General features: G+C 46.6%; 2 protein-coding genes across 4 annotated transcripts; one reads left to right on the top strand and one right to left on the bottom strand.

Annotated features, from left to right (window-relative positions):
• Window positions 1–1654: 1654 nt before the first annotated feature.
• Window positions 1655–18817, bottom strand: PPP1R10 (protein phosphatase 1 regulatory subunit 10). Of its 2 annotated transcripts, XM_036120386.2 has the most exons (20): window positions 18703–18817; window positions 17958–18480; window positions 11682–11799; window positions 10915–11001; window positions 10641–10776; window positions 10052–10103; window positions 7788–7865; window positions 7475–7648; window positions 7156–7261; window positions 6944–7056; window positions 6266–6366; window positions 5861–6008; window positions 5625–5783; window positions 5282–5528; window positions 5032–5095; window positions 4706–4900; window positions 4482–4557; window positions 4135–4248; window positions 3184–3984; window positions 1655–2911 (listed from the first exon to the last, which is right to left on the bottom strand). In XM_036120386.2, the coding sequence occupies exons 3-20, from the start codon at window positions 11786–11788 to the stop codon at window positions 2802–2804; spliced, it is 2868 nt and encodes a 955-aa protein (XP_035976279.2). In that variant the 5' UTR covers window positions 11789–11799; window positions 17958–18480; window positions 18703–18817; the 3' UTR covers window positions 1655–2801. The 2 variants fall into 2 exon arrangements, with proteins under 2 accessions (XP_035976279.2, XP_035976278.2); XM_036120385.2 differs by lacking the exons at window positions 17958–18480; window positions 18703–18817 and adding an exon at window positions 15831–15995.
• A 449-nt stretch (window positions 18818–19266) lies between these two features.
• MRPS18B (mitochondrial ribosomal protein S18B) lies at window positions 19267–25798 on the top strand. Of its 2 annotated transcripts, XM_036120401.2 has the most exons (7): window positions 19268–19422; window positions 20560–20668; window positions 20775–20872; window positions 21001–21069; window positions 22820–22886; window positions 24369–24428; window positions 25207–25798. In XM_036120401.2, the coding sequence occupies exons 1-7, from the start codon at window positions 19345–19347 to the stop codon at window positions 25500–25502; spliced, it is 777 nt and encodes a 258-aa protein (XP_035976294.2). In that variant the 5' UTR covers window positions 19268–19344; the 3' UTR covers window positions 25503–25798. The 2 variants fall into 2 exon arrangements, with proteins under 2 accessions (XP_035976295.2, XP_035976294.2); XM_036120402.2 differs by lacking the exon at window positions 21001–21069 and having other exon boundaries at window positions 19267–19422.
• Window positions 25799–26237: the final 439 nt, after the last annotated feature.

The raw sequence follows: 26237 nt of genomic DNA, 5'->3' as shown, positions 1-26237 counted from the left end.
AATTAAAATAGAAAACACTGAGTTCTCTTTAAAGGTTCTTGTGGCCTGATGCCGGAGATAGAAACACAAGTCAGAGAATGACCCACTAGGTCGTGACATGTTTGTTCACTTTTTCCACTTGAGATGGGTACTGCCTATTTTTAAAAAAAGAACTTTTCTTAAACTTTCAGTAATCTCTACCCCCATCATGGGGCTCCCGCTCACAACCCCAAGCTCCAGAGTCGCACCTTCCCCTGACAAAGCCAGCCAGGCAGCACTGCTTCATATTTTACCTCTTAGTTTGGCCCTTACGTTAGGTGTTCTGCTCAGGTCCTGAGTGCACAGAGCTGCTATAGGACTGAGCATAGTCTGGGCGGGCCGGGCAAAGGGGAGATAAAGATAGCTCCATTGGCCTTGCTGAATGTAAAGGAGGCCTGTGAAATTTTGGTTATTGCCCTCCTGTGGCCAATCCTGGAAACAGCAGCCGAGGAACTTGTTCTATTTTAAGTAATCTCCATGCCGAACATGGGGCTCCAACTCGTGACCCCAGGATCCAGAGTCTCACATACACTACTGGGCCTGCCAAGTGCCCCAAAATGAGCTGTTTGTAGTGTTTTGTTTTTTTAATCTCTATACCCAACGTGGGGCTCAAAACTCTGACCTAGAGATCGAGTCACATGCTTTACTGACTGGGCCAGCCAGACGCCCCTGAAGACCACTCTTCTTGGGCGCCTGGGTGGCTCAGTTGGTTAAGCGACTGCCTTCGGCTCAGGTCATGATCCTGGAGTCCCTGGATCAAGTCCCGCATCGGGCTCCCTGCTCGGCAGGGAGCCTGCTTCTCCCTCTGACCCTCCCCCCCTCATGTGCTCTCTCTCATTCTCTCTGTCTCAAATAAATAAAATCTTAAAAAAAAAAAAAAAAAAAAAGACCACTCTTCTTAACCCATGTCCCCATAGCCTCCCACCTTCCTCCCCAAAATGTACTATCCTAATTTCTAGTTTCAAGAATAGCAGAAATTCCTATTTGAAGTTAATCCTGTCCATGTTCTGATCTCCAAAACCTGTCTGAGACCTTACTCCATCAACACGACTAACACCTGTCCTTACGAACCCAACGCCATCAGGCAGTAGGCCTAGTGAGGTCTCCTCCGCAGAGCCACTTTCTGGGGCAAGAGCAGCCTATGCTGTTCTGTTCTCTTTGTCCACTGAAACTGCTCTTAAAAGGAGCCACCAGTTTTTTCTTCCCCCAGAAACTGCTCTGGGGAGTTTTCCTCCTTCCACTCTCCGTGCTCCTTCCACCCACCCTCACTTAAATTCCTTTCCTAGGCAACTCCACAGGGATGGTAGGTTCAACTGGAGGTGGAACGAATGTCCACCCACACCATTGGCAGCTCCAGCGATCTGTGAAAAGCTGTTTCCCTAGGTCCCAAGGCTTGCTCAAAGAATGTTGACCCATGGGATTTACTCTGTACCTGTGGTCTTTTATGTTCAAAGTATTCCTTCACCAGTATTTCACTTAATACCCACACTGACCTCACAGCAGAACAAATGTTAGCTCCTCAAAGGGACTGAATAACGGATTCCACAGAGGGTTGTACTAATGTACTTAAGGCAGCAGACAATGGCTGGGTTTTAGTTTTTGTTTTTTTAAACAAAGAGCCCAAACACACTAGGGGTTAAATAAGCTGCTTCTCTTTCCACTGTTTATTATTAATGTACAAAATATACAAAACCAAAAGAAAAAAAATACTCATCCCTCAAATCCATCGTGGCTCTAACCCAAGACCCTGCACAAAAGCCAACCAATCCACTGTTTTCATAGAAAACAAACTGATGCCGAGACCTGGGAAGGAGAGGGCTGGGGAAGGGCACGTCAGCTTGCGGCACCCACCCAGGAAGGCACCTGGTGGGACCCGGAGGTGGCTGACGGGGCAAGGGAGCTGGAGGCCTCGCACCGAGGTTCCAGGTGGGGCAGAGTGCGCCAACTCCTGAAGGCAGTGCGTGTAGTGTGACTGTCAGGCCCAGAACGCAGGCAAGTTGATGGAAAGCTGGTCTCACTGAAGTGTTTTACAAAGTTTCCAGAATGAGCTGCAGGCAAGGGCGGGCCACCACCACTAGCCTCACCCGTGCCAGCTACAACTTCCACTGGATGCGGACGTGAATTGACCATCACTGAACCTAGCAGACCCATGATGCAGACCTGGGTGTTCACAGAAGGTTGCGAAGTCGTACTTGAGAAGGGACTCAATGGAAAGCCTGTGCCAGGGCAGAAGTGGGGATGATGTATTCCAGAACTCAAATCCAGCCTGATTGAGCCCTCTCAGTGCAGTGGGATATCTAATACCCCTTTTACCATCTCCCCACCCCATGAGAAGAATGAACTTGGCTGGGATGATTTCATAAGTGCAGCTGATCCCGTGTCAGTTCTGTGTGCATGTGGAGGACCCACAACAGGAGAGTAGAGGTGTTCTCCAGGATAACCAGCTTTAGGTTCTCAGGCATAAAGGGTAATACTGGAAAGGGGCTTGGGGTTATAGGGCAAATCTCCTCAAAAAAATGAAGCCAACTGGGTCTTCTCTTCAGCAGTCCAGGGTACAGAATGTATCCAGTCTCTCTCCTCCTCAGACTGGAGGAAAGTATGTACATCAATGCGCACCAGTGATCAGAAAACCCCCAGCAACCCAAGCAGGTGGGAACTGAGGGGGCCGGCTCCTCCTCAGCTGGGGACAGGGGAACGTGGGCCTCACAGAAGCCATAACAGGGCGGAAGGAGCGAGGCTGCAGTCCACAGGGGTGTGTGTGGGTGGGGCAGAGGAGGCGGTCCCTAGGGCAGGGGGGGCCCATTGACCCCCGGGTGGTAGAAGGCACAGTTGTTCTCGTAGCGGCAGTTGCCCTTCATCATGAAATGTCGGCAAACAGGGCGGTTTGACATGTCTGTGGGAATGATGGTGGAGTCATTAGAACACGGCCAAGAGGTCGATGCCACCCTCGCACGCCATCCCCACCCCGTCCATAGCATCCTAAAAACTTTCAGGGAGACATGGAATCCTACGGATTTGAGGAAAGGGCCAAGGGTAGCAACTGCCAGGCATACTGAAAACAGGGTGATTTCATGTCTGGCCTAGCACACCCAGGGTAGTGATGCTCCCCCAAAACTTTCAGGGGACACCAAAAGCCATGTAGTACCGAGCAGGAACCATTCTCACCTCCTCCATGGCTGTGGCCTCCATCGTGCCCTCGGTGGCCCCCTCCTCCATGGCCAGGGCCATCATGGCCACGGTGCTCATGAGGTGGTGGCCCTCGATGGTCATGGCCTCGGTGACCAGGGACATCATGAGGCCGGTGGCCATGGGGCCCCCCATGTCCAGGACCTTCATGGGGGCGATGTCCACCACTTCCACCCATGCTCCCACCAGGGCCTTCATGGGGGCGATGTCCACCTCCAGCACCCATTCCTCCACCAGGACCTTCATGGGGGCGATGTCCACTGCCTCCACCCATGCCACTGCCAGGGCCTTCATGGGGGCGATGGCCACTGCCACTGCCCATGCCACCACCAGGGCCTTCATGGGGACGATGTCCCCCACCTCCACCCATGCTACCGCCTGGGCCTTCGTGGGGGCGGTGCCCACCACCCATGCCACTGCCAGGGCCTTCGTGGGGGCGGTGTCCACTGCTGCTGCTCATGCCCCCACCAGGGCCTTCATGGGGACGATGCCCACCACCTCCAACCATGCCCCCACCAGGGCCCCCTCGTCCATTTGGGGGTCCTCCTCCAGAGCGACCTCCTCTGGCCCCCCGGAAGGGAGGAGGAGGAGGCGGTTCATTTCCTCCTCGGCCACCACGGCCTCTATGGTATGGTCCAGGACCTGGTCCTGGACCCCCCCGCATTGGGCCACCCCGCATGGGGTCACCTGGGCCATCCCAGAAGGGATCACCCCCTCGTGGAGGGGGTGGGGGACCCAAGAGACGTGGACCCACTGGCCCACCAGGGCCTCCATGAGGACCTGTGAGGGAAAAAGAGACATTATCAGCTACCTGTTACACTCAGGGACGGCCCCTCCCAGCCTAAACCACCTCCCACCTTTGAGTCAATCCTACACGATTACCAGGCCAAAATTAAGCAGGTAAACCCATTCCAACCTCTCACCACCTACCTGGCATAGGTCCCCCAGGCCCAGGGGGGAAGTGTTGCATGGCCTTGGGGCCCCCAGGGCCTCCTGGTGGGAAACCATTGGCTATTGGACCAGGGCCTAAGAGTCCATGTGGCACTATTTAAAAAAGAAAAAAAAAAAAAAAAAAAAAAGTAGAGCAAGAGGATTCTAGAAGAGGCATGACTTCCTACTTAGGTGTGCCTCTCTGGCCCTCTCAGACCAACTTGGCAGAGCAATGCTCTGTCCAGTCTTGCCCTCCCACCCAGCGGCAATACCCCCGGCTTCCCACTCACCCCCAACTCCACAGTAGGCTTCCTCCCCCAGGCCCCAGGGCTGGCCCTGGTGATTACCGAGCATCTGCTTGATCTTGTCTGAATAGTCTGGTTGCTTGAGCAGTTCCTCTGAGGGATGACTATTTGGGCTACCCTGTGAGGCAAGATGATTAAAGAGCAAGGTCAATAAAATGCAAGGCAGAGAAAAGAGCCAGATGAGGAGGGAAGTGAGAAGACGAGTACTGGGGTAAAAAGAGAGGCAGATTCCAGAGACAGTGGGAAAGAGGAAGGCGGGCTCATACCATGATGGAGGTGAGGATCTCTTGGACATTGATGCCTCCTCCTCCAGGACCCTGGGGGCTCTTCCCAGCACCCATGCTTCCCATGAGATTGGCCAGGACAGGAGGCAACTTGGAGCCGCCTGCCCCATCAGGTGAGCCACCAGCTCCTCCAGGCTCCAGGGTCTCAATATACGGGGTCTCATCCATGGAACACTCCTGCAAGAACAGGAGAACAATCAGGACTAACTTGAAAGAATGAAGAGACATTCCATTTGAAATGGAAATGAAATGTTGAAAGACACATTAAAATCGGTCACAATCTCCATCACCACATAGCGTGTGCTCACCTCATCTAGGGGGATGAGCTTCGGGGGGACAGGTTCATAGGGCTCAGGATCAGGTTCATGAGGACTATTAGGAATGCCACAGGTGATGGGGAAAAAAAGAATGACAGTCAAATTATTTATTCAAGCCCTCACATTCCCTCCTAGCCTCCACCTGCGTCGGAATTACCCAGAGCATGTTCCCCTCAGGGGTCCAAGCACTTAAGACGAACATGGTTCATGCCGCCCAGGGTGGAAACCGTGTTTTGCTCACCTTTCCTTGTTCAGGAAGAGCTCCTGAAGGATTCCTTTCTCCCGCTCAGCCTGGATGTATCGCTCCTGGCTGTTGCTTCCAGGGGTGACAAGGGGTGAGGGCAGAACCAGGGGCCGCGGGCATACCCAGGGCACCTTCTCCTCCATGTTGTCATGGCTCAGACGCCGGGCCGTCTCAAATGCATGTCGGTCTGACAGTATCTCTCGCTTAGCTGCCTCGCCAAAGTCCTTGATCTTATTCACATTTACTATTGGCAAGGAGAAAAAAGACAAAAACTAAACACAACCCAGTCCTTTTTAAACTCTCTATACCCACTTTCTACACAAGAATCTTGACCGCTAACCTCGTTCAGTTTCATCCAGTTCAAAATAGAAATATTCTCTCAGTTTGCCCTCCTCAGGCCACGTCACAGTCTTCCTCTTCCTGCCTTTCCGGGTCAGCTGGCTAGGATCTCCAGGACTCTCTACTGGCTTTGCATCCAGTGCTCCTGGCTCCAAAGAGGCTGTAAGCAGGAGAGGTTTCAAACCCAGGTCCTTCCTTTTAGAAAACCCCCAAACCTGAACCAATTTCTAGACTTACCTGTATCCATGAGCTCTGGGACTTCAACAGGGGGAACTGGGGTGCCTGGGCGGTCTGTGTCCATAGCCTCACAAAGAGGTGCTGGTTCTGGGGAAGAAGGTTTGGCTGTGCTTGGTTCTGTGCTCGTTTTCCCTTCAAATGGGCTTGGCTATTGTGAAAGAAAAAGAAGTTAATGAGTGGACATGAAAGCCAAGGTTAAGGTAAGGCAATTAGTCCAGGGTCCTAGACAGGATCCCCCATGAGTTCCTATAAAGGAAGACTCTGTCTCTCATACTGCCGACCCACCCCCACCCCATCCCAGTCCACATCTTGTTGTCCTCCCCAACCACTCCTAGCTGCTGAGCCCTTCCTTCTACTTTACTTTTGACACCCTGTCAAGTGACACCTACAGCCCAGGGCTCAAACCTTGGCAGCTGTAGGTGACAGCACCTTCTTCTTCTTCTTAATTTTGATGCCTGGAACAGGGGCTGAATTGAGCGCATCCAGAAAGCCCAGGCCCTCCATTGCTACAAAAGGAAAAAGCATAAAAGGGAATCATCAGACCTCTTTCACAATCCTATTCCTATAGACAAAGTCCGGGCAGGAAGTGGGCCAATGGAGACCCTGCCCCAACTGAGGACACAGTTAAGTTCAAGGTGACCAGGAAGCGTATGCTGGATTCACACAAGGAATTCTTGTTATTCTTTTGTTTTTAAGTAATCTCTACAACCAGTGTGGGTCTTGAACTCCCGACCTGGATAAAAAGAGTTGCATGCTCCTCCAACTGAGCCAGCCAGGTGCCCTTTCTTTTAAAGGCAGGCAACTCGAGGCTCTGAGTATGAATTAGAGCTCAGGTAACTGAAGAAGCCAGCCCCCGTGGACAGGACAGAATATCCCAAAGCTGGGAGTACCCCTAAATTAGTCACTGAATAGCACACCTCCATACCTCATCTCTATAGTTACTTTTAAGTAATCCTACGAAAGGGGAGCTCCAGAGGTGCAAAAGTTAATTAAGACACCAAGAAATCCATCCCCTACCACGCCCCAACATTCATTCCCATGAAGAGTTTGCTCCCAAAGTGCATTCCTCCACTTTAGACTCACGCTGTGGTGGGATGATCTTCACTTTTATCTCTTTGGTGGCATTCGGTGTGGTGTTCAGTGGCTTGTATTTCTTCTCTGCAGGAGGTGCAGCATCTCCTGGAGCAACTGTGGTGCTGTCAGAAGAAGAACTGTCAACATCTCTGACTCACCCCTTCTTTCCCCCTCATGTCCACAGACCTAACCCATGCAGAAACCCAGGAGGTGGTCCATACCTCTGACGCTTGAGGGGGATGGGTTTAAGATTGTACTTGTCAGAAACTACCACGGCACTGGCATTCTTCTTCACAGGCACCAAAGACGGGGTCTCCAGCTCTAGCCCTGTGGGAAGAAACATGCTGTTGGGGTTGAACTCACTCCCACTCTCTTAACTCTTCCTCCCTGGTCCAACCCTAAATCTTCATCTAGCCCAAGTTTCACCCACCAATCTTCCCTCTTCCATGTGTGTGCCCTATCATAAATCAGCTATTCTACTACAAGGTCCTAGGTGTACATCTGCCCACAGACCCTCCCAAGACCAGCCAACAGCCCTACCAGTGGAACGGAATTTGGCGTGACTGGGTGCCGTCGTTCGGAGAGACTTCGGCTTCTCTTTCTTCTTCTCTGGGGCCTCCTCAGCCCGGGTCTCAACCTTCACCTCAGTCAAGGGTCGCTCAGGAGGGGTGGTTCGACTCTTCCCCTCTTCTTTACGTTTTTTCTTATCTTTCTCTGTTATGAAAAAACAAAGTAGAAAGGGATTTTACTTAAAGAGAAAGATTGTCAGAGGTGAAGCAGGCTAAAGACACTTGAAGGCCATGTCCCAGTGGGAAAGAAATAAATACGAGGGATAAAAGACTAAGGAGCTTACCAGCAGGCTGGGTACTGCTCTGGGAGCGGATGACAGCCATCCAGTCACTGACAAGGACTGAAGCCAATTTCCGGAGCTCTGCAGGTGAGAATATAAGGGGAAATGCCTAAGTAGCTAAAAACACTATTCTTCCAATAACAGAAAATAGAGATGTTTAAAGATATACTGTGAAAATCTACGTAACAGAAAATGTAACCAAGAGTTTTAAGAACATGACATAGGCTCACAAACCAAACTCTTCAAAATGGAACAATGAATCACACAGCAGTCTTCCATTCCAATCCAACCAGGGGGCAGGGCGGGGGGGAACGACATTAATTACATACATTGTACATTATAAAAACCACATCAGTGTTAATCAATTAAAAGAAACCGACATCAGTTTTTTACATATATCTCATGTGGCTGTTATAACTTGAAGATTCTTATTCCTCCTTCACAGACAGACAGCAGCATAAAGATCAGAGTCAGAAAGCTAGGAAGCTGCAGAATGAAGCCAGTGCCGAACTAAAATCAGGAAAAAGGCAGGCAGGGTTCAAGTACCTGAAAAGCTAAGAACAGTATCACTCTATGTTGTCCTAAAGGCAAACCAAGTTTCAAGGAGGGAGATTTAGATCCATCTTTTTTTTTTTTTTTTAGATCCATTTTACAGAAGATTTCCTAAGCCACCTTTCTTCCTACAATGCTACTAGTGATAATGGCTTAAAAAAAAAAACAACAATTAAGTGTAGCAAAGGCGAAGAGCTTAAAGCAGACCACTTCAGGGATGGGGAAGGCTTTGTTTATTTGGAGAAAAAAGATGGGTAGAGAATTTAAAGATAAAGGACAAAATGTGTTTCCAAATATATAGAAAAGAACAAAAACCTTTACAGCTCTTGCCTTTTGTACTTGGCAAATAACCTCTCTTATCTGTGGCATCCATCCTCTTGCCAACATTTCCACTTATAGACTCATTTAATAATGAGATTGTTGAAAACATTAAACCACAACTTTTCAAATACACAACTACCAATTTCTATACTTAAGGCAACATAAACTCCAGCGCATCCCCAATACAGGGATATCCTAAACCTTTTTTGGACCAATTGATACTATGGTCTATTGAGACTTTAAGGTCTATAAGGAATGTCCAAATTTCAGTATTCAAAGAAGGACAAAACAATTAAACCTATATGCAACGGTGGCAGCACAATTGAGCTAACTGGAAAACAAGGAACACTATACCCGACAATAAAGAAACAAGAGATGAGCAATGATTTAATAGGAAATTCTGTAATACGTGTTACATTACAAATTATTATTCAAGATACTCTGTAATGTCACAAATACAGAAGTTGCTCAGTATCTAAAAGGACCTAAAACCGAGAACGAATACAACTAAAAGAACAGAAAGCTAGAGAATGTTTTTCACTTAAACACTGTGAATTAAACCCTTTATCTTGGTAAATATTCCCAGTGTTTTCTCCTACAGCTAAAGGAACTTCAGATAGGCTTACCCAGGCCTACATGCTCCTTCCACACCAAACTGCCAAAGCCTCTTTCCAAAAGGACCTAGCACACCATTCCCTTTAGACAAAAGAGTAAGCCTGTATCCTGATCAGGGGATTAGCTCCGCTAGAACACTGCTCACCTGTGGCACGCCAGGGTCTTCACTAGTGGTTTGTGCCCTGGGTAGAAACCCTTCTCTTCACTAAAGAAAAGGCTGGGACTTTCTGGAGCCAGGCCCTGTCTTTAAGCCAGAACTGTATGGCCCTTGCCAAGGGCTCCAATACCCTTTGTCTTAAGAAAAAGAAAGACTCTGTTGCTACCAAAGCTATGATCTACTCCAGCAGTCAGGATTCTTTCTGCCCATGTCCTAAAGGAAGGTGTTTATTGGTATAACTATATGTCTATTGTTAGGAAAACACACACTGAGGGTCCCAGAATATGCTATATTTATTTAGAAAAACAAAAGGAAATGATGATGACACTCTCTTGGATGACACTATTTTCTCCAAAGAATTTTAAGTGTATACCTTTTACACCAAGGGATATTAAGAATCAGCTTCTTGTTAAAGTATGGGAACTTGTCTTACATTCAGTAGTAGAGAAATGGACAAATCCCATTCGGAATTGAGAATAGGAAAGGGTGATAGGTTAGAGAGGCTCAATTTTTAAAAGAGGAAAGTAAAAGTGAGGTAAGAAGGAGTGACAGGGCAGTTCAAGGATGGGAGTGAGACATGAAAATAACAAAGAGGCAGTCATGAGGAAGGACTGGCCCCTACCTTCATCCTCACTTGACTTGCTCAGCTGCTTCACCAGTTTGGCTGTGTTGTTCTATGAGAGATGGGGAGAAAGGTTAAGTACAAGGAGGAAAATGAGTCCTCTCGGAGCTAAGAACTGCACAAATTCATGCACAATTTCTTTTTTGTGAGACTATTTTTAAGTCGTCTCTACACCCAAGCGTGGGGCTCAAACCCACAATCCCAAGATCAAGAGTCGCACACTCCACCAACTGAGCCAGCTGGGTGCCCTGCCCACAACTTCTTAATAGTCCCTAACTGCGACCACCGCTACTGTAGTACTTTACCATTTACAAAACCTTTGTAGGCACAATCTTAATCCTTAAAACAACCAATGTAGATAGGTACAATCATTCCCAACAATAGACAAGAAAACTGAGGCTCAAATACCTGAACCGCCCTAACCACACACCTATTAATGTACATAAACCAAGTCTTCTGATACTAAATTCCTGTTTTTTCTACCACTCTCCTGCACAGGCCCAAGAATGCAACCACATCAGAGTCCGTGTATTTTATCTATTAGGCTAAAGCAAAAAGAAAGCACTAGCGTTGTAGAGACTTAAGGTACCTGCTTGAGATGGTCCACAGTGAGCGGGAGGTGCTGCAGGGTCAGCAGAATTTGCTGCAAGAGGGGAATGTTGTTGGTTGTCTTTGAATAGGTCAGCCAACTGTTAAGCAGCTTGTAGCCACCAACATCAATAAACCTGCAGACAGGTAGGAGAATCTGTAATGCCTTTCCTGGGTTTTGGAGTGCCATGTCCCATACTCCTAGTCCCCCATGCCTCCCCTCACCCACCTTCTAAGTACATCTTCCCAGCCCAGCCACCCAGATCCCCACTTACTTGACCAATATTTCTGGTGACTGGGTCTGCAGGAGAATGTTCAAGTAAGTGCATCGACTCACCATCTTTCGTGCTTCCTTCATCAGGCTGTAGGAGAGAAATTAAGGTTAAAAATGGAGCAAGAGGCTCTTCTTTCAGCAGAACCATCTCTGATCTGTGGGAGTGCCTAAAAATCCCTGATGACTTGGGACTTTGCCACAGAGTGGGAAGGTCACACAAGCCTCTCGGGGGATGGGATGGATCCAGAGTGAAATGGAATCCTATGAGAAGATGGAAGACAACTGAGGAGACACTGAAGTCTCTGATCTGGGGAGGTGAGCATCACTGCTTCTCTAACCCACAGGCCACACTTGATTCTGCTTCCCAATGAAGTATCCTAGCACTAACAGCCATCCATTTGTAGTCTGTTCAGGACTGGCTTAGTCTTTTGCCTTCCCCTGGGAAACTGGAGGATTCCTGAAGGAAGACAGCAGTTTGGGTATATGGAATGTGATCCAAAACAGAACCAAGAATTCTGTCACCTGGCTCCCCCCGCTCCCTTCCTTCCAAAGCGTGACTTCCTCGAGACTGTGGATATCCAAACCCCGATTCCATTATCGCAAGGAACCAAGGGATCACCTTTTCCTATCTAAAATTATTGGATACCAATCTTATTCCACTGACTCTTTCCCCTCCAAAAACACTCATTCTTGTCAGTCTTACTTATAGTGATATTACAACATACAGTATCCTCTGCTCACAGTGAATCCAAAGATAAGCAGACTCACCTGAAGATCTTGGAAATCCCATCCACACTCTTGACTTCCCCATCTCGGTTTAGGAAGCTATCCAGGCCCTTGAGAAGCTCTTTGGGATCTATGGGACCCGAACCCATGATCGAGGTTTCTAAGACAAGGACAAAATAAACCCAAAGAATAAATGGGTGGCAAGGACAGTCCCACTATACCCTCTAATAAATTCCATTTCTACAGCTGACAAAATTTTGTGACTAATTATTCAATCTATATTCAACTACACTCACCATTTTCTAGGTAAGAAAAAATCAACCATCACTATGACAGAGGAAAAAAAGCCCTGGCAAGTTAAGCACGGTGTTAATACAGGACTCAATGGGAAGACAATTAGACTGGAGGACTGGGCAGCACACCTTTCTCTCTCCCTCCCAGTTACATCCTTTCTAGATAGCTGAACTTCACTAAATTGTATTAGGGCTGAGTCGAGTTCCCTTAACAAAACACTCAACATTCCAAGGTATTTCTGCTTATTGTTAGGTCCTATTTCTTCTTAGCTGCTGATAAATAAGCTTGAAAAAAAAAAAAGCCTATAGCTTGATAAGAACCGGGACAATCTTGGACACTTGGGCTAAATGTCTTCTAAGATTAGTCAGTTACTTTTTATCTTAGTCTATTAACAGTCACAGTCACCTCAAGCAGAATATGCTCTGTTTGCACCAGGAGACAATCAGCTAAAGTGGTAAGTGATAAAAACTTGAAAACATAATCTTTCCCTCAAGAGAGTTGTGGGTAGCTCCCAGAAATGGAAACAAATGGATATAAAGAAAATCAAGCAGGTACTCCTAAGCGGTGAACAGAACTGTCACTCATTAACCAAATGCTGCACAAATTTTTATTGTTTTAAAGTTAAGACTGCTTTGTGATTTCAAAAGCAAAGATGCGCATTTGATTACTACTCCTCTCCAAAATCACACTACCATCCAAGATCCCCAAAAGAAAGGCCTGAAATTAGAAACCACGGAGCCAAAAAGAATGGAATAAAACTGGAAGCTGGAAAAATGCCATTAAATTTTAAGTAGCTACTTTAGACCAGGTTAGAAAAGGAGCTCATTAAAAGCTGAACTGCTGTCATAGGATAAAGTGTGAAGCAATTTCTAGGCCAAAACCCAAGGTAATTTAGAATCAATGTGGCCCTGACTGGGATTTTCATGCCTCTAAACACAGGCTTCTGAGAACCGAAAAAGAAAGCTACCTCAGTAATATCTGCGTTTGGAATGTAAGGTTAATGCTGGGTAGAAAGGAGGCAAGAAGAAAACAATTTCTTGCCTTCTGCTTATAGTACAGATAACAGACATGATCCCAGCAGAAGGGTGGGAAAAATCAGTGTTTTTACAAGCTGTGTTTTGCGCAGAAAAGAGAACAAGTTTCTTATAAAACAACAAAAATTTGTTCTATTTGTTCTCAAATCAAAAAAGAAAAACAAGCATAACAATCTCAACCTTTTAGTCCTCCCAACAAAAAGGCCAATAAATTTCTAAATAGGCCCTAAGCACCTAGGGAAGCAGCAGCAGAAGCAGGGAAGAGGCTGGTGCTTGAGCTCTGTGGGCTGAATACGGAGAGGAGGTAAAAAACGCTGAGGTGGGCAACTCTGGGTTAAGTGTGCTATTGCACCTGCTGTGGGACCTCCACAGGGACGGGGAGAACCTGCGGTCAGAGGAGAAATACTGAAGTAGAATACTGGATAAGATTAGAAGCCCATGGGCCAAATCCACTGAAGTGCGGTGATTCTTACAGAACAGAGACAGACATGGAGAGAAAGGCATTCCTCCCATGTAGTAAGACACCATAAAGGGATATAATATAGACACTATACCAAGAGATACATACACAGATACAACAAAGGGATAAAACAGACTTCCCATCTATCGGAGACTGGAAAAGCAGTGAGTGAGTCCAAAGTAATACATATCATCAGCAACCACAATATACACAATGTGACAAAAAGACTTCAATTAAATTAACATCACTTCAAACCAGCACCACCGCCCCCACCAGGCCAAATACTGCTGACCCGACTGATTCAAACCCAGAGTAGATATACATCACCTTGGAGAACTACCTTTTGCATATCCAAGTACGAGCTGAGCCAAAAGGACTGCTACCCCTACTTCCTTCAGAAACTCAAAAGAAGTGTCACCTGAGCTCAAATGTTCCTCTTCACATAAGAGGGTGGGAAAGAAGAGAGAATAACCATCCCCAGAAAGAGACCAATGAGCACAAAGCTAAATTCTGTCCAGTGCCCTCTGCTAGGAATGGGACCCAGGGACAACTTTTTCATTCCCGTTCACAAGCAAGAATAGTCAGGGGAAGCTAGAAGACAAAGCAGAAATGTTAAATATTCATTTCCCACTAATATTTTTCCTATCATTTATATTTTGGAAATACAGTTAATAGAACTAAGTTTCGTCTCACAAGTACCAATCGTGACAAAATGTAAATGGGTTTTTTCATGGCTTTCCTAAAGGCAAATTATTTGACTCATTTAAAATTAAGGACTCCAAGCGTCTTACAACCAAATTTCCTTACTTCGCAGTCAGTACATTTTGAAAGAAGCTACAAGGCACTCAAGTGGAAAGGAATGAAGAGCCTAAATTCCTGGCACAGGCCTACAGTGGAAAAGGCAGAGTTGACCAGGGAAGGAGGGGCAGTAACCAAGTGTCAACATTACCTAGTCCTATCTGGAGCCTGGAACGAACGCTTAAGGAAGCTTTCTGGAAGCAAAAATAATCTAGGGCATGGTATGTTTGCTTTTAATTTCCTTGAAGATAGAACATACAGAAGGGGTGGGGGGGGAGGGGAACCCCCCCAGCCTTATCTCCACCTCATCCTATGCTGTGCGTTCCTTCTCATGGAGCATTTTGTAGAGATGAGCACTGCTGACACACAAGGCACTGGGGAATGTTCTACATTCCTCACCAGAGACAAACTTCAAAGTTCTTCAGTGACACCAACTCCTGCCTCCGAAAGGAGTTTTACTTGAGGGTTATTAAATTAACGGTGAAAAATATCTAGCTTGGTCAAAGTTACTCCATACCCATCACCAAGAAAAAAGAACTTAATTGGTTCAGGACAAAATCCCTATGCAAATCGGAGCCCTTTTAAAAACAATCATTAACACTCTTGTAACAAAGGAGGAAGGAGTCTGAATTTACCTTAACTTAGAAGCCTTAGCACTTCGGGAAATGAAAATGCTTTGTACCTGACCCCTGACATTCCCCTTCCTTTTCTTGGGTGTTTGAGGTTATGTCCTAATATGACTCAGTGGACTGAATTAGGTCTCTCAGGTGATGCACGAGGTCTTACCTCTCCTAAGGAGTAAGCCCCTATCCCTCAAACTCATTTTGAAAACCTGGTACAGTGAGCTCCCCAAAACCTTATCTGACTCTCAGTGAGAATGTACAATCACCCTCCCAGCCCCAGCGAAAGATCCCAGAATATAACTGGCCACAAACTACAAGGATCAGGTTCTCCAAGGTTCTCTGGATGGATGTGGTTTCCCTAGAAGACCTTGTTTCCCCATCTCCCATGTTAAGGAAGATCTTATTAATCCCCTGTTCACTAGAGATCAGGAACCCCAATGGGTGGAATATTCAGCTCCCAAGGAAGGTATGCTGCAGAGGCACAGGGCAAACTGCTTAAAAGATAAAAAACTTGCGGTCAATAGACATGTAGAAGAGTCCCTCCCACCCAATCCAGAAGTTTAAGTACTAATTTGAGAATCCGTACCCAGCAGAAAATTAGCCCTGAAGTCTCACCAAGTCACCAAAGGACAGCTGTACAAAATGGCTTTCCAATTCTGCCTAGAACCTCCACACTTCAAATCAGGACTTTAAAAAATGAAAAGTATATGGAGAGTCTGACAAAGATTTGACTTTGAAAAAGTTGGAGGAAGATAGAGAAGGGACAGGACACCCAATACCACCCTCAGATTGGGCATGGCTTGAACATGCACCCATTGCAAAAGCACTGCACGAGTTAAAAAATGAAGACGACATTATTCTCCCATTAATGTTTTTAAGGAATTTCTTTCTAAAGGGAAGGAAAAAGAAATTCAAAAAAGGTGGCTCTTTGGAAAAAAGAAATGAAGGTTGTGAAATGTAATACCAGAAAGGTTTTGCTTACCAGACACCGTAGCTCGCATCCCCCTGCCTTGAGTTTACAACTGCCGCCTCCTTTCCTATTCACTTCTCATCCTAGTACCAATGTAGAGGAGCTACGCAACTGGAGAACGTGATACAGCACTGAACACAAAGAGTTTATCCCCAAACCCAGAGGTGGGAATAAGGGTGATTTAAAAGGAAGTCCTGAAGTACCCACCCTCCCCCAGTCTCATTATACAAAGCGACCAAATGCAGGCCCAAGGACTAGTTCCTGAGCAGCAATGGCACAGTTCAGTGTCATTAGGCCCCATTTGTCTATTCAAGTCACTTTCACAAGTCCTCCCTCCCCCACTATCCCCCACCACACAGATCTACATACACACAGCTCACACACACACACACCACCAGAAGGCTCCCAGTCTTAAAGTATAGTTGGTTTGACTGGTTTTCCACCCCTGGCAACTGAAGCGGGGAAAATTTCCAAGCAGTTGTGATGAGTGAAGGAAGGTGAAAATAAAAGCAACAGGCTCTGATTGTTAAATATAAAAACTAGAGCTGCCCAGGAGATGGACAACTTCAAGACCTAATTCCTATAAGCTTTTTCCTTTTAAGATTATAAAAGATATTCTAAAGAAAAGGTCTTTTCCTGTCTAGCAGCAGCGTGCACAGGAGTCCAGAAAGCATCTGCTCAGGGGTGGAGTTTCAAGAGGGTGGAGAGGAAGAAAGCTGATTACATCACCTTTCCATGCTGCTCCTCCCCCTTGACCAAGTTTCTAGGGCGGCCCTAAGCTCGGGATGGCAAAAGAGGGAGAAAAAAACAACAAAGAAGCAGGGACGACGCCATTTTGTAATGGAGAAGAGGAAAACTTATAAAAGCTATCCCGGCACTGCCGGCAGCTAGTTACATCCAAAAACACCCCTTTTCAGTAAAATACCCCAAACCAGCACCCATCCTGAATGGTCTTTGACCTAATTTGAGTAAGAGAGTTGTGAAAATAAAACCAATTAAAATATTTAAAAGAACAACTTTCTGCGGGGAAGAATTGAATTTGCAATTGAGGTTCAACCTGCTACCATCGACCACCCCCATCCTCCCTATAAAGGGAAAGGGGGGAGGATTTGGACCCCTCTCAACAAATAGGGTTGAGGTGGGAGGACAGGAGAAAAATGGGCCAAGACACAACCTGCAACGCCGCTTGGAAGACAAAAGGACAAGGAAAAGTCGCCATATTGAAGCAGGGAAGAAAAAAATTCCTTTTAACGACACAAATCTTTTAGAAAGCTAGCATTCAATTGCACTAAATGGCTTTTAAAATTACTCCTGAATTCCACATTTCCCAACCTCTCCACCCCCTATTAGACTGTATTACCACCCACCAAAACGTATCAAGTTAAAATGTTAATCACTTTTGCTCTTAAATAACCTATGCAACCTGCAACAATTACAAAACATTACCTCCCCATTATCTTGTATGTACTGGCACTAAGATTATATTTTGTACTGAATTAAGTGTCTTGCAATCTTTATTCCTAGATTGCCACCTATTTTAACCACACACATATACCCCAAGCAAATTACATTAAAATTGAGAGGATTTAACAATCATTTAAAAAGTCATAGCCAGCTATTATTTCTCTGCCCATCTCCTTACCCTGCAATCTTTATGTACAGATTGCTTATTAATCTGGCAAATTGAAAGGCACCCTGCTTGTCTCACACACAAAGAAGTGGGACTTCTGGGCCACAAGATCCACCATCTTTTGTATGTGAGCTCATTAACCCTTTTGAAGACTGCTAACAAGAGGAAGTTAACCATTCCTCCTTATAAAAAGCAAACACTTATGGCTTTGGCAGTCTGGAAATTGGCTGGATTACGAAGGGTTAACCATCAAAATCCTCACTTGCTGGCCCTCCCTCCACCCTTTCCTTTCCTGCAGCAGGGCAGGAAGGTAGGTGGTAGGGGAGAGAGAACAAGACTGTTTAAGACCAAAGGCCCTTTTTTAATGGAGATTAAGTGACCGGCTTGGTCCTTCTCCAGTTCTCTATTTTGTTCTATTGGCTCATTTCTTCCTCTCATTATTTTTGGTTTCACAACGGGAAACGTTGATTTCTTGTTGCAAGGCTGGTTTTGGAAAATTCGACACTTACTATCCAATTTTTTTGCGACGTCAGCACCTCGGGCTCAGGGGGGGAGGGGGTTAAAATTTTGGAGAAAAAAATAAAACAACCAACCAGGACCCAAAACTCAATTATTTGGGGGGCCTCATTGGATCAAAAAGTCTCTTAAAAAAATGAAGGCCAACTCAGCATTCATTTTCCCCCCACCCAACTCCATTTAGGGAGGGGGGGTCGTAGAAAAAAAGTTCTGAGTGGATTCAAAAAAGTAAACGCTGGATGAGTGAATTTGGGTGGGTTTGGGATGGGTGGGTGGTTGATTATTTTTGAAGTTATGTGGTGACGGTCCTTCGGCCACAGATTTCAAGTCCCATGCAGCGTGGGCTGGTGGGGTGGGCAAGATAGGTGGGAAGGGGCAGAAGACACAAGTGGTTGGGCTGGTGGCTGCTGTTTTCCCTTTCCCCCCTCAGGATCCTTTCAAGGGCTTAGATGGTGCTGCGGCTTGTTTCTTTTTTTTCCTCGTGGCCGGCCTGTCTTTCTCCGAGAAAATTCAAACCTGGGATAAAAGGAACACAAGGGAGAAAGATGTAATCAATACGGGTTGCTTTAAACACCCTAAGTACCATATTTGTTGTCTCCGAACACCTCCATGTCCCATCCCGAACACAGCCGCCTTCTATAAGCCATGGTCCTTAACAGAACTCATGCCTAACCCCTGCCCCAGTCCAACGATCTTAACAAAACTTTACCCTCCAACCGACAAAACACCCAAACTTACCTCTAAACGAACCCCAGAATGGCGGCTGCCTGCTCGGGCGGAGTCTTTTATACCCAGACGCCGCCCAACGCGCCCAAACATGCTAGTGAAACGCCCTTGTCGCGAGACATTGTGCGCGAGGCGTGAATTCATTGGCCAACCCGAAAGACAACTCGCTAGCTGATTGGCTATCCTTCCTTCACCTTCGCTCAGCCCCTTCCCCCCAGGACCTTCTTCCGCCTCCTTCCTGGCCTCCCCCACAAGCGCGTGACCGAAGAGCCCAGCACCTCCCTTTCCTCTGCTTCCACCACTTCCGTCCTCGAGAACACTTCTCACCCTGGTTGGTAGAACCGGGCCGGCGCATGCGCATTGAGAAGATGTCGGTAGAAATCTCCTTCAAAATTGCTTAAAACGCAAGCTCTAAGTATGAGATCTAGAAGTCGTAGTGACTGGTTCGAGAAAAACGCAATTTTGAGGCCGAATTCGATTGTGACGCAGTTGAAATTGGCCTCTCCCCACAGCCCCCCCCTTTACGCTTCCGTACTGACGCAAGTGCGCGGCCGCCTCCCGCACTGCGGGCTCGCCCTTGGCCCTACCCTAGCCAGTTTCTTGGAGCATGCGCAATTGCCTTTCCGGCCTTTCCTGCCTTGGGCGTACGTCAAGATGGCGGCCTCCGTATTGCGTTCATTGCTGAGGCGCCTTCCTAGCTTTTCGCCCTTCAGAGGTGCCTACGGAGTTCAGGTAACTCCTTGGAGCACATTTTTGTACAACCGCCACTTAGTTATACTTTCTCTAGGTCATCGCTCCATTGCTGGGAATCCAGGAGCGGAGACTTTCCCAAGTGCCTTGGCTGTCTAGGCAACACTGCTTCTACCATCCTTTCCCTTCCCCTTGACCTCCTCAATACTTAGCGGATTTTTAATCCCCGGCCAAGGGAAAAGAGTTAGATATCCTTTTCCAAGCTACCAACTCGGCTAAAAAATTAGGGGAAGGATTGGGCCTCTTGGTCGTACACAACCAGCTCTTAAGTATGCATATAATGTCTAAATGTGTGATGCCCTGGAGTGTCCTTGAGTTGAGGGACACTAACTTCTACCTGCTGAGCTATCTCCCGGTAAAGCCAGGATATGTTCTCACGACCTGGGGACCAGTTTCTTAGCTCTCTTTTTCTCACTAAATTAGTTTTGTTTTTTTAATCAGAGCATACAAGAGACCTTAACTTAGTCCTTTAGACTGAGGTTTCCCTCCAGCCTCATGTACTCACCACACTGGAGGTTCTTGGTAGGGCAGGGTAGGTTCTTGGGGGGGCACGGTGAGATAGGAAAGCTTTCACAGCTGCCACTCCCTAACAGTGGTGACAGGGGTCACTACAGAGTTAATAACAGCCCTGGTAGCTTTAAAGCTAGCGTTAGGACTCAAGTTTGTTCTGACCTGTGGAATGTTGACCTTCAACTTTTGTAAGGCTGGGCAATTCAATGATTCAGGGTTGGATTGGGTTGGAGACTCACCTGTCATGCATCCTCTCCCCACCAGACATCTTCCTTCCAAGAACCTAGACACCCTCCCTTTTCCTTTCTTCTCCCTTTTCTTAGTACATCTTCAAAAGCACGAACACATCATGTGTGTCTTCTCAAATAAGACTGCTTCCCAGTCACTTATCCTAGTTACCCTCTCACATTAGCTTCTCCTTCAGGATCCACTCAGAGACAGGAAGAGTGGTTGTTGATCTAAGTTTTACCCTAAGAAAAATGCTACTTTCTATATATATTCCTGCTATATTCCATTAATACAATGGGCAGGTTCTTGTCTTTAACATGTGGGCAGTGAAACTATCAGGTCCTTTCCTTCAACTCCTTTTCTCATTTTTTGCCTTTATAGGTTCCCCTCCAGACTCTTTGCACCAAAGGCCCCCCTGAGGAAGATTCTTTGTCCCCAGTTCCCATAACCCTTTATAAGAATGAACCCTGGAAATACCTGGACTCAGAAGGTACCTCTGAATGGGAAAGGGGAGGATCATGTGGAGTCTGAAATAAATGGACAGAGACACTTCTACCATCCCCACCAGGAATAACTTGTGTGGTCTTTCATTTCAGAATACCAGAACCGTTATGGCTCTCGCCCCGTCTGGGCTGACTACCGTAGAAACCACAAAGGTGGAATACCCCCACAGCGGACTCGAAAGACATGTATCGTGAGTTTCTGAAGGTGGTACATGGCTGGAATGTGGAGTGGGGGTGGACACCATAGTGACAGTGGCGGTAGCACTTTTTCTCACAGGACTTTGAACATTCTTCACCTACTAGTTTTTTCTCTCCACAGCGTAGAGATAAAGTTGCTGGGAATCCCTGCCCCATCTGCCGGGATCACAAGCTGCATGTTGACTTTAGGGTAAGGACAGTCTTTTTTCCAGGGTAAGGATTTGGAGCGTCTTTGTAGTGCTAAAGAGATTACCATGGGTGCCCCACTCTTCTTCATAAATTAGTTTAGCACCCCTACAGTCTAATTTGCATTGACTTTTTAGTAGTATAAAAACATTCCTCTTTGCAGCCTTTTGTCCTCTACTGTGGCTCATACTAAATCTTCATTTCTTACCTATGAAGTTTACAGTCTAAATTGCGAGGCCAGAAAAATGTCTATTTCTAATGGGAGAGCAATATCCAAAGGTTCATTTATATCCATTTGCAATTATTGGCAAGTAGATTGGGTTAGTTTTTTTCTGAGGTTTTTTTTTTTTTTTGAGAGAGAGTGAGGGAGAGAGAGCATGAGCGGGAGAGGAGCAGAGGGAGAGGGAGAAGCAGACTCCCCGACAAGCAGGGAGCCCAATGTGGGGCTTGATCCCAGAACCCCAGAATCATGACCCGAACCGGAGGCAGACGCTAACAGATTGAGCCACCAGGCACCCCTAAGGTTTTGTTGTTGTCATTGTTGTTTTTAAATTTTTGTCATGTTGATGTTTGGTAGCATGCCAAGATTTAAGGCTGGAGGGCAGATACATGAAGCCAGATACAGAGTTTATTTTTCAAAAAGCGTTTATTGCAAGGACGGACAGGACTTGCTCCTTGAAGAGTTCAAAAAGCATGTAAAAATAATAATGGGAAAAATGCTCTTCTGAGCTTGCAGTAAAGGTATTGGAGCAGAAGCTGAATCAGGGGAGTTGGAAGGAATTCGTATATCAGTCAGCAGATTGGGGTGTCTGACTGCTCTCAGGTCCCTTCTGACACCACTGTACAAGGGTCCCATAGATAGATAACTTCTCCATTTCAACTGTGTATGATTGGTTATAAAAATAGAACAGGGGCACCTGGGTGGCTCAGTCCGTTGAATGTCCGGCCCTTGATTTCGTCTTAGGTCATGATCTCAGGGTTGTGAGAGTGAGCCCCTCATCAGGCTCCATGCTCAGTGGGGAGTCTGCCTGAGATTCTCTCCTTCTCCCTCTGCCCCTCCCCCCTACTCACACATACACATACTCTCTCTCAAATAAATAAATCTTTAAGAAAAAAAATAGAATGTAACCAGTTGTATACAGTTTAGAATCAATCACATGACCAAGGAAGAAAGATTATAAATTGAATAGTGCAGATGATTCTGCTTGCTCTTTCACTCCACAAGCGCATCTACTTTTTTCCATGGATGTTATCTCCTGTGATTAACCTGCTGGCTGATAGTCATTCTACATAATTAGACCTCTAAAATTGATGTTAGTAATATATATGTTACACAAAGCATGCTATCATGTACGTTCATATTTATACGTGCACATTATAAACACGTACTATATTTTTTAGGTGATTTCAGGGATTGCCAACTGACTGTTCCCAATTTTTTGCACGAAGGGCTGATTTTAGAACCTAATCCCTGTAGAAGAGGGTTCTATGTGAGTCTCAGTGACAGAATGTAGGGTGTGCATGTGAAATGGTTGCAAGGCCAAGAAAGGGGAAGTGTTTGCTGGAGTTTTCAAGAATGTATTCAGCAAATTGATGGAGCTAAAACTAGGACATGAAGGAGGGTAGCACCTGGAGAAACACAGAGGAGTAAAGGGTGTCCATGCGCACGTGAAGGGATTGTGCACTTCTAGGTTCTCAAGGTCTTGCTGCTCTCCCTGCCCTCTCTTATATTTTCCCACCACTTTCCTCCACAGAACGTGAAGCTCTTGGAACAGTTTGTCTGCGCCCACACAGGTGTCATCTTCCATGCTCCATATACAGGTTAGTCTATCGTCCTTGTCACCACCAGAATAGCCTTTCCTTGGAGCACTCCTCATTTATTCAGTGATACAACAGTTATCTGGTGGCTATTCCGTAAGGCATAAAAAGTGTGAATGAACTTTTTTTGGAAATCTTGCCTTAATGGATATATTCACATGTGGACAAAAGGTACAAGCAAGTAGCAATGTAAGTAAGTTATCTAAATGTAGCTGTTAGAAGTGGTGGTAATTATTTCCTTTCTGTAGGGTCTCTTTGCTTTTGCAAAAGGCTTTCTAGCAAATTGACTGTCCTGTAAGTTCTTTTTGCCATCGACAATCCAATTAGATCTTCCAGATTTGGAGTTATAATCCTAACAATTCAAGATTACATCTATTCCTTAATGAAGGCCACAGGACAAATCTGGCACACCGCCATGTCCACTTATTTTCATATTGTGTGTAACTGCTTCCAGGCTACAATGGCAGAGTTGAGTAGCTGAGACAGAGACTGTAGGACTTGCAGATCCTAAAATTTATGTGGCCCTGCACAGAAAAATTTTGCCAATTCCTGCTCTAAAGCAAGATAAATTTGCAAAGAATAATCTGAATCTACCATTTTGGGGATGGCAGCATGATCAGTGGAGTTTGGTTTGTCAGGGAGTTTTAAAGAAGAGCTTTATAGCCGGGATGCCTGGGTGGCTCAGGCGGTTAAGTGTCTGCCTTTGGCTCAGATCATGATCCCAGGGTCCTGGGATTGAGCCCCATGTCAGGCTCCTTGCTCAGTGGGGAGCCTGCTCTCCCTCTCTCTCTGCAGCTCCCCTGCTTGTGCGCTCTCTCTCTCTGACAAATAAAATCTTTTAAAAAAAAATGCTTTATAGTAAAGCTATAAAAAGCTAAAGGAACTATTTTGCTACTCTCTCAGATCACCTTCTCCAGATCGGGAGCCCTTTCTTTCTTTACTGAATCTTTCTCAATGGATTGTTCGACCCAAACCTTTAATTAACCACACTTGCCCTATGAATTGTTTTCTGCTTTCTGTCTTGGAGGTTTTACCATGAAATAGCTTTTCTGTAGTGACTAGACCCTCCTAAAGTCTTTTTTTTTTTTTAAGATTTTATTTATTTGACAGACACAGCGAGAGGGGGATCACAATCAAGGGGAGCAGGAGAGGGAGAAGCAGGCTCCCCAGGGAGCAGGGAGCCCGATGTGGGGCTCGATCCCAGGACCTCGAGATCATGACCCGAGCTGAAGGCAGACGCTTAACAACTGAGCCACCCAGGTGCCCCTAGACCCTCCTAAAGTCTTAATCTCAGCTCTCAGGGGGGGGATTCTTCCCGTTGGGTAGATGGGGAAACTGAGGCCAATCGAAGGGTCAAGAGAACTAGGGTTATTAGGTAGAGCAAGTTTTCCAAACTCAGCTCTTTATAACCATATAGAAGCAGTTGTATACTCTATTTACTGTGCTTTCTAGAATGAGCACTGAGTTTTCTTTTTCTCCCTACAGGGGTCTGTATGAAGCAACATAAGAAGTTGACCCAGGCCATCCAGAAAGCCAGAGATCATGGTGAGCATGAGAAGGGGCCCGGTGCATTTTTCTTAGCCATAAAGAAGGTGATTTAGGACTGGAGGGTGGATATAAATATTCCTTCGTGTCTGAGGAGGTGGCACCCACATCTCCTTTCAGTACTCCACTGTCCCTTTTTCTCTCTCCTGAGTCTCTTATCTTGTCATTGCCCTGTTGCCTTAATCCTCTGTCCTTTTTCTTCCCTTTTATATCTATCAGTCCCAATGCCAGGGATAGATCATGGGAGATCTTTGTATAAATTTCTGGCCCTGGGCTCCATGACACCTTTGCAGAAATTAAAGGTATGCTTCGGGGCGCCTAGGTGGCTCAGTTGGTTAAGCGACTGCCTTCAGCTCAGGTCATGGTCCCAGGGTTCTGGGATTGAGCTCCGCATCGGGCTCCCTGCTCGGCGCGAAGCCTGCTTCTCTCTTTCCCACTCCCCCTGCTTGTGTTCCCTCTCGCTGTCTCTCTCTGTCAAATAAATAAATAAAATCTTAAAAAAAAAAAAAAAAAAAGTATGTTTTTGCTAGGGCAGATGCAGCTTTATAGCCCTAGGGCAGGGCTGCACAGCTTGGCAGACTAGAGTCCCAGCAGTAAGTATGTCAGTCCACATTGCCCCCTTGGCCAGTTGCCTTTGTGCAGTGTAGAACATGGATAAATATATTCAGTGGTTCTGACTGGTTCCTCCCTCCCTTTATATGTCATTTTACATATTGTCTTAACCCAAACTACCCTTCCTTGCTTCCCTCCCTCACTTTCTCTTTTTTTAATTCCCTAGGTCTCCTCAGTTACCACATTCCTCAGGTTGAACCTCGGGACCTTGACTTCAGTACCTCTCATGGAGCTGTGAGTGCTACTCCACCAGCCCCCACCCTGGTTTCAGGTGACCCCTGGTATCCATGGTATGGCTGGAAACAGCCACCAGAGAGAGAGCTGTCCCGCCTTCGACGGCTCTATCAGGGACATCTCCGAGAAGAGAGTGGTCCCCCACCTGAGTCAATGCCTGAGGTGCTGCTCACAACCCCAGCTGAAGCCTCTTCCACTGAGCAGGAGAAGCCCCAGAGTGCTCTGTAGGAGCTGTAGACTGGGAAGGAATTAAGAGATAGTGCCTAGGAATTACATGATGGGATTTCACTCTGAAGAGTTGTGTCTGTATGTGGCTAATGGCAGGCCTAGGGCCAGAGAGAAGTAATGATGGCTGTTGAAGGGAATAAATGCTTCTGAGGTTTAGGGGAGGGCAGGACAGATGTGTATGGGAAACCCCAAACCCTATATATTGTAAATAGTAGATAGGCTAAACATTCTGTACTTGCTTCAGATTTCTGCTAACTTGGCTTTTCCACAATAAAGCTGTATCTCCTGTTTCTGGACTGAGTTTCAAGATTAATGCCGTTTGTGTCGGGGATGGGGGAATTGGGGAATGGGTGGGGCTGTGGGGAGAGGAGTGGTCATGCTTGAGCCAGACTGGCCAGTGATTCTTGGGACCAGAAGCCACCAGATATGAGCAGTTGGGCCATTATGTCAGGATCACCTTTCTGGCCTCCTGTGCCCAACGCAGTGGCAGTGTCCCCACCATACCTAGCAGTTTCCTGATTGGGGCGGGGGTGTGGGGAGGGGCAGTTGAAAGGGTTGGAGAATGGGACACTAGGCTAGGAAAAATGCGTTGCTATGGCACCCGCGGGGTGGGGGGCGGGGGCGGGGGAGTGGCGTTAAGGGACTGGCCTGGCGGGAGTTAGGGGAGGAGGAGGGGTGGGGACGATGAGGGGGGATGGGCAGGAGGGTGGGGCGGCCCCCGAGGGGCGGGTCCTG

The sequence above is a fragment of the Halichoerus grypus genome, chromosome 9 (genome assembly GCF_964656455.1).
Source record: "Halichoerus grypus chromosome 9, mHalGry1.hap1.1, whole genome shotgun sequence".
Classification (NCBI taxonomy): domain Eukaryota; kingdom Metazoa; phylum Chordata; class Mammalia; order Carnivora; family Phocidae; genus Halichoerus; species Halichoerus grypus.
The sequence above is the reverse complement of the archived record's forward strand: the minus strand, read 5'-3'. Positions and strand labels throughout refer to the sequence as shown.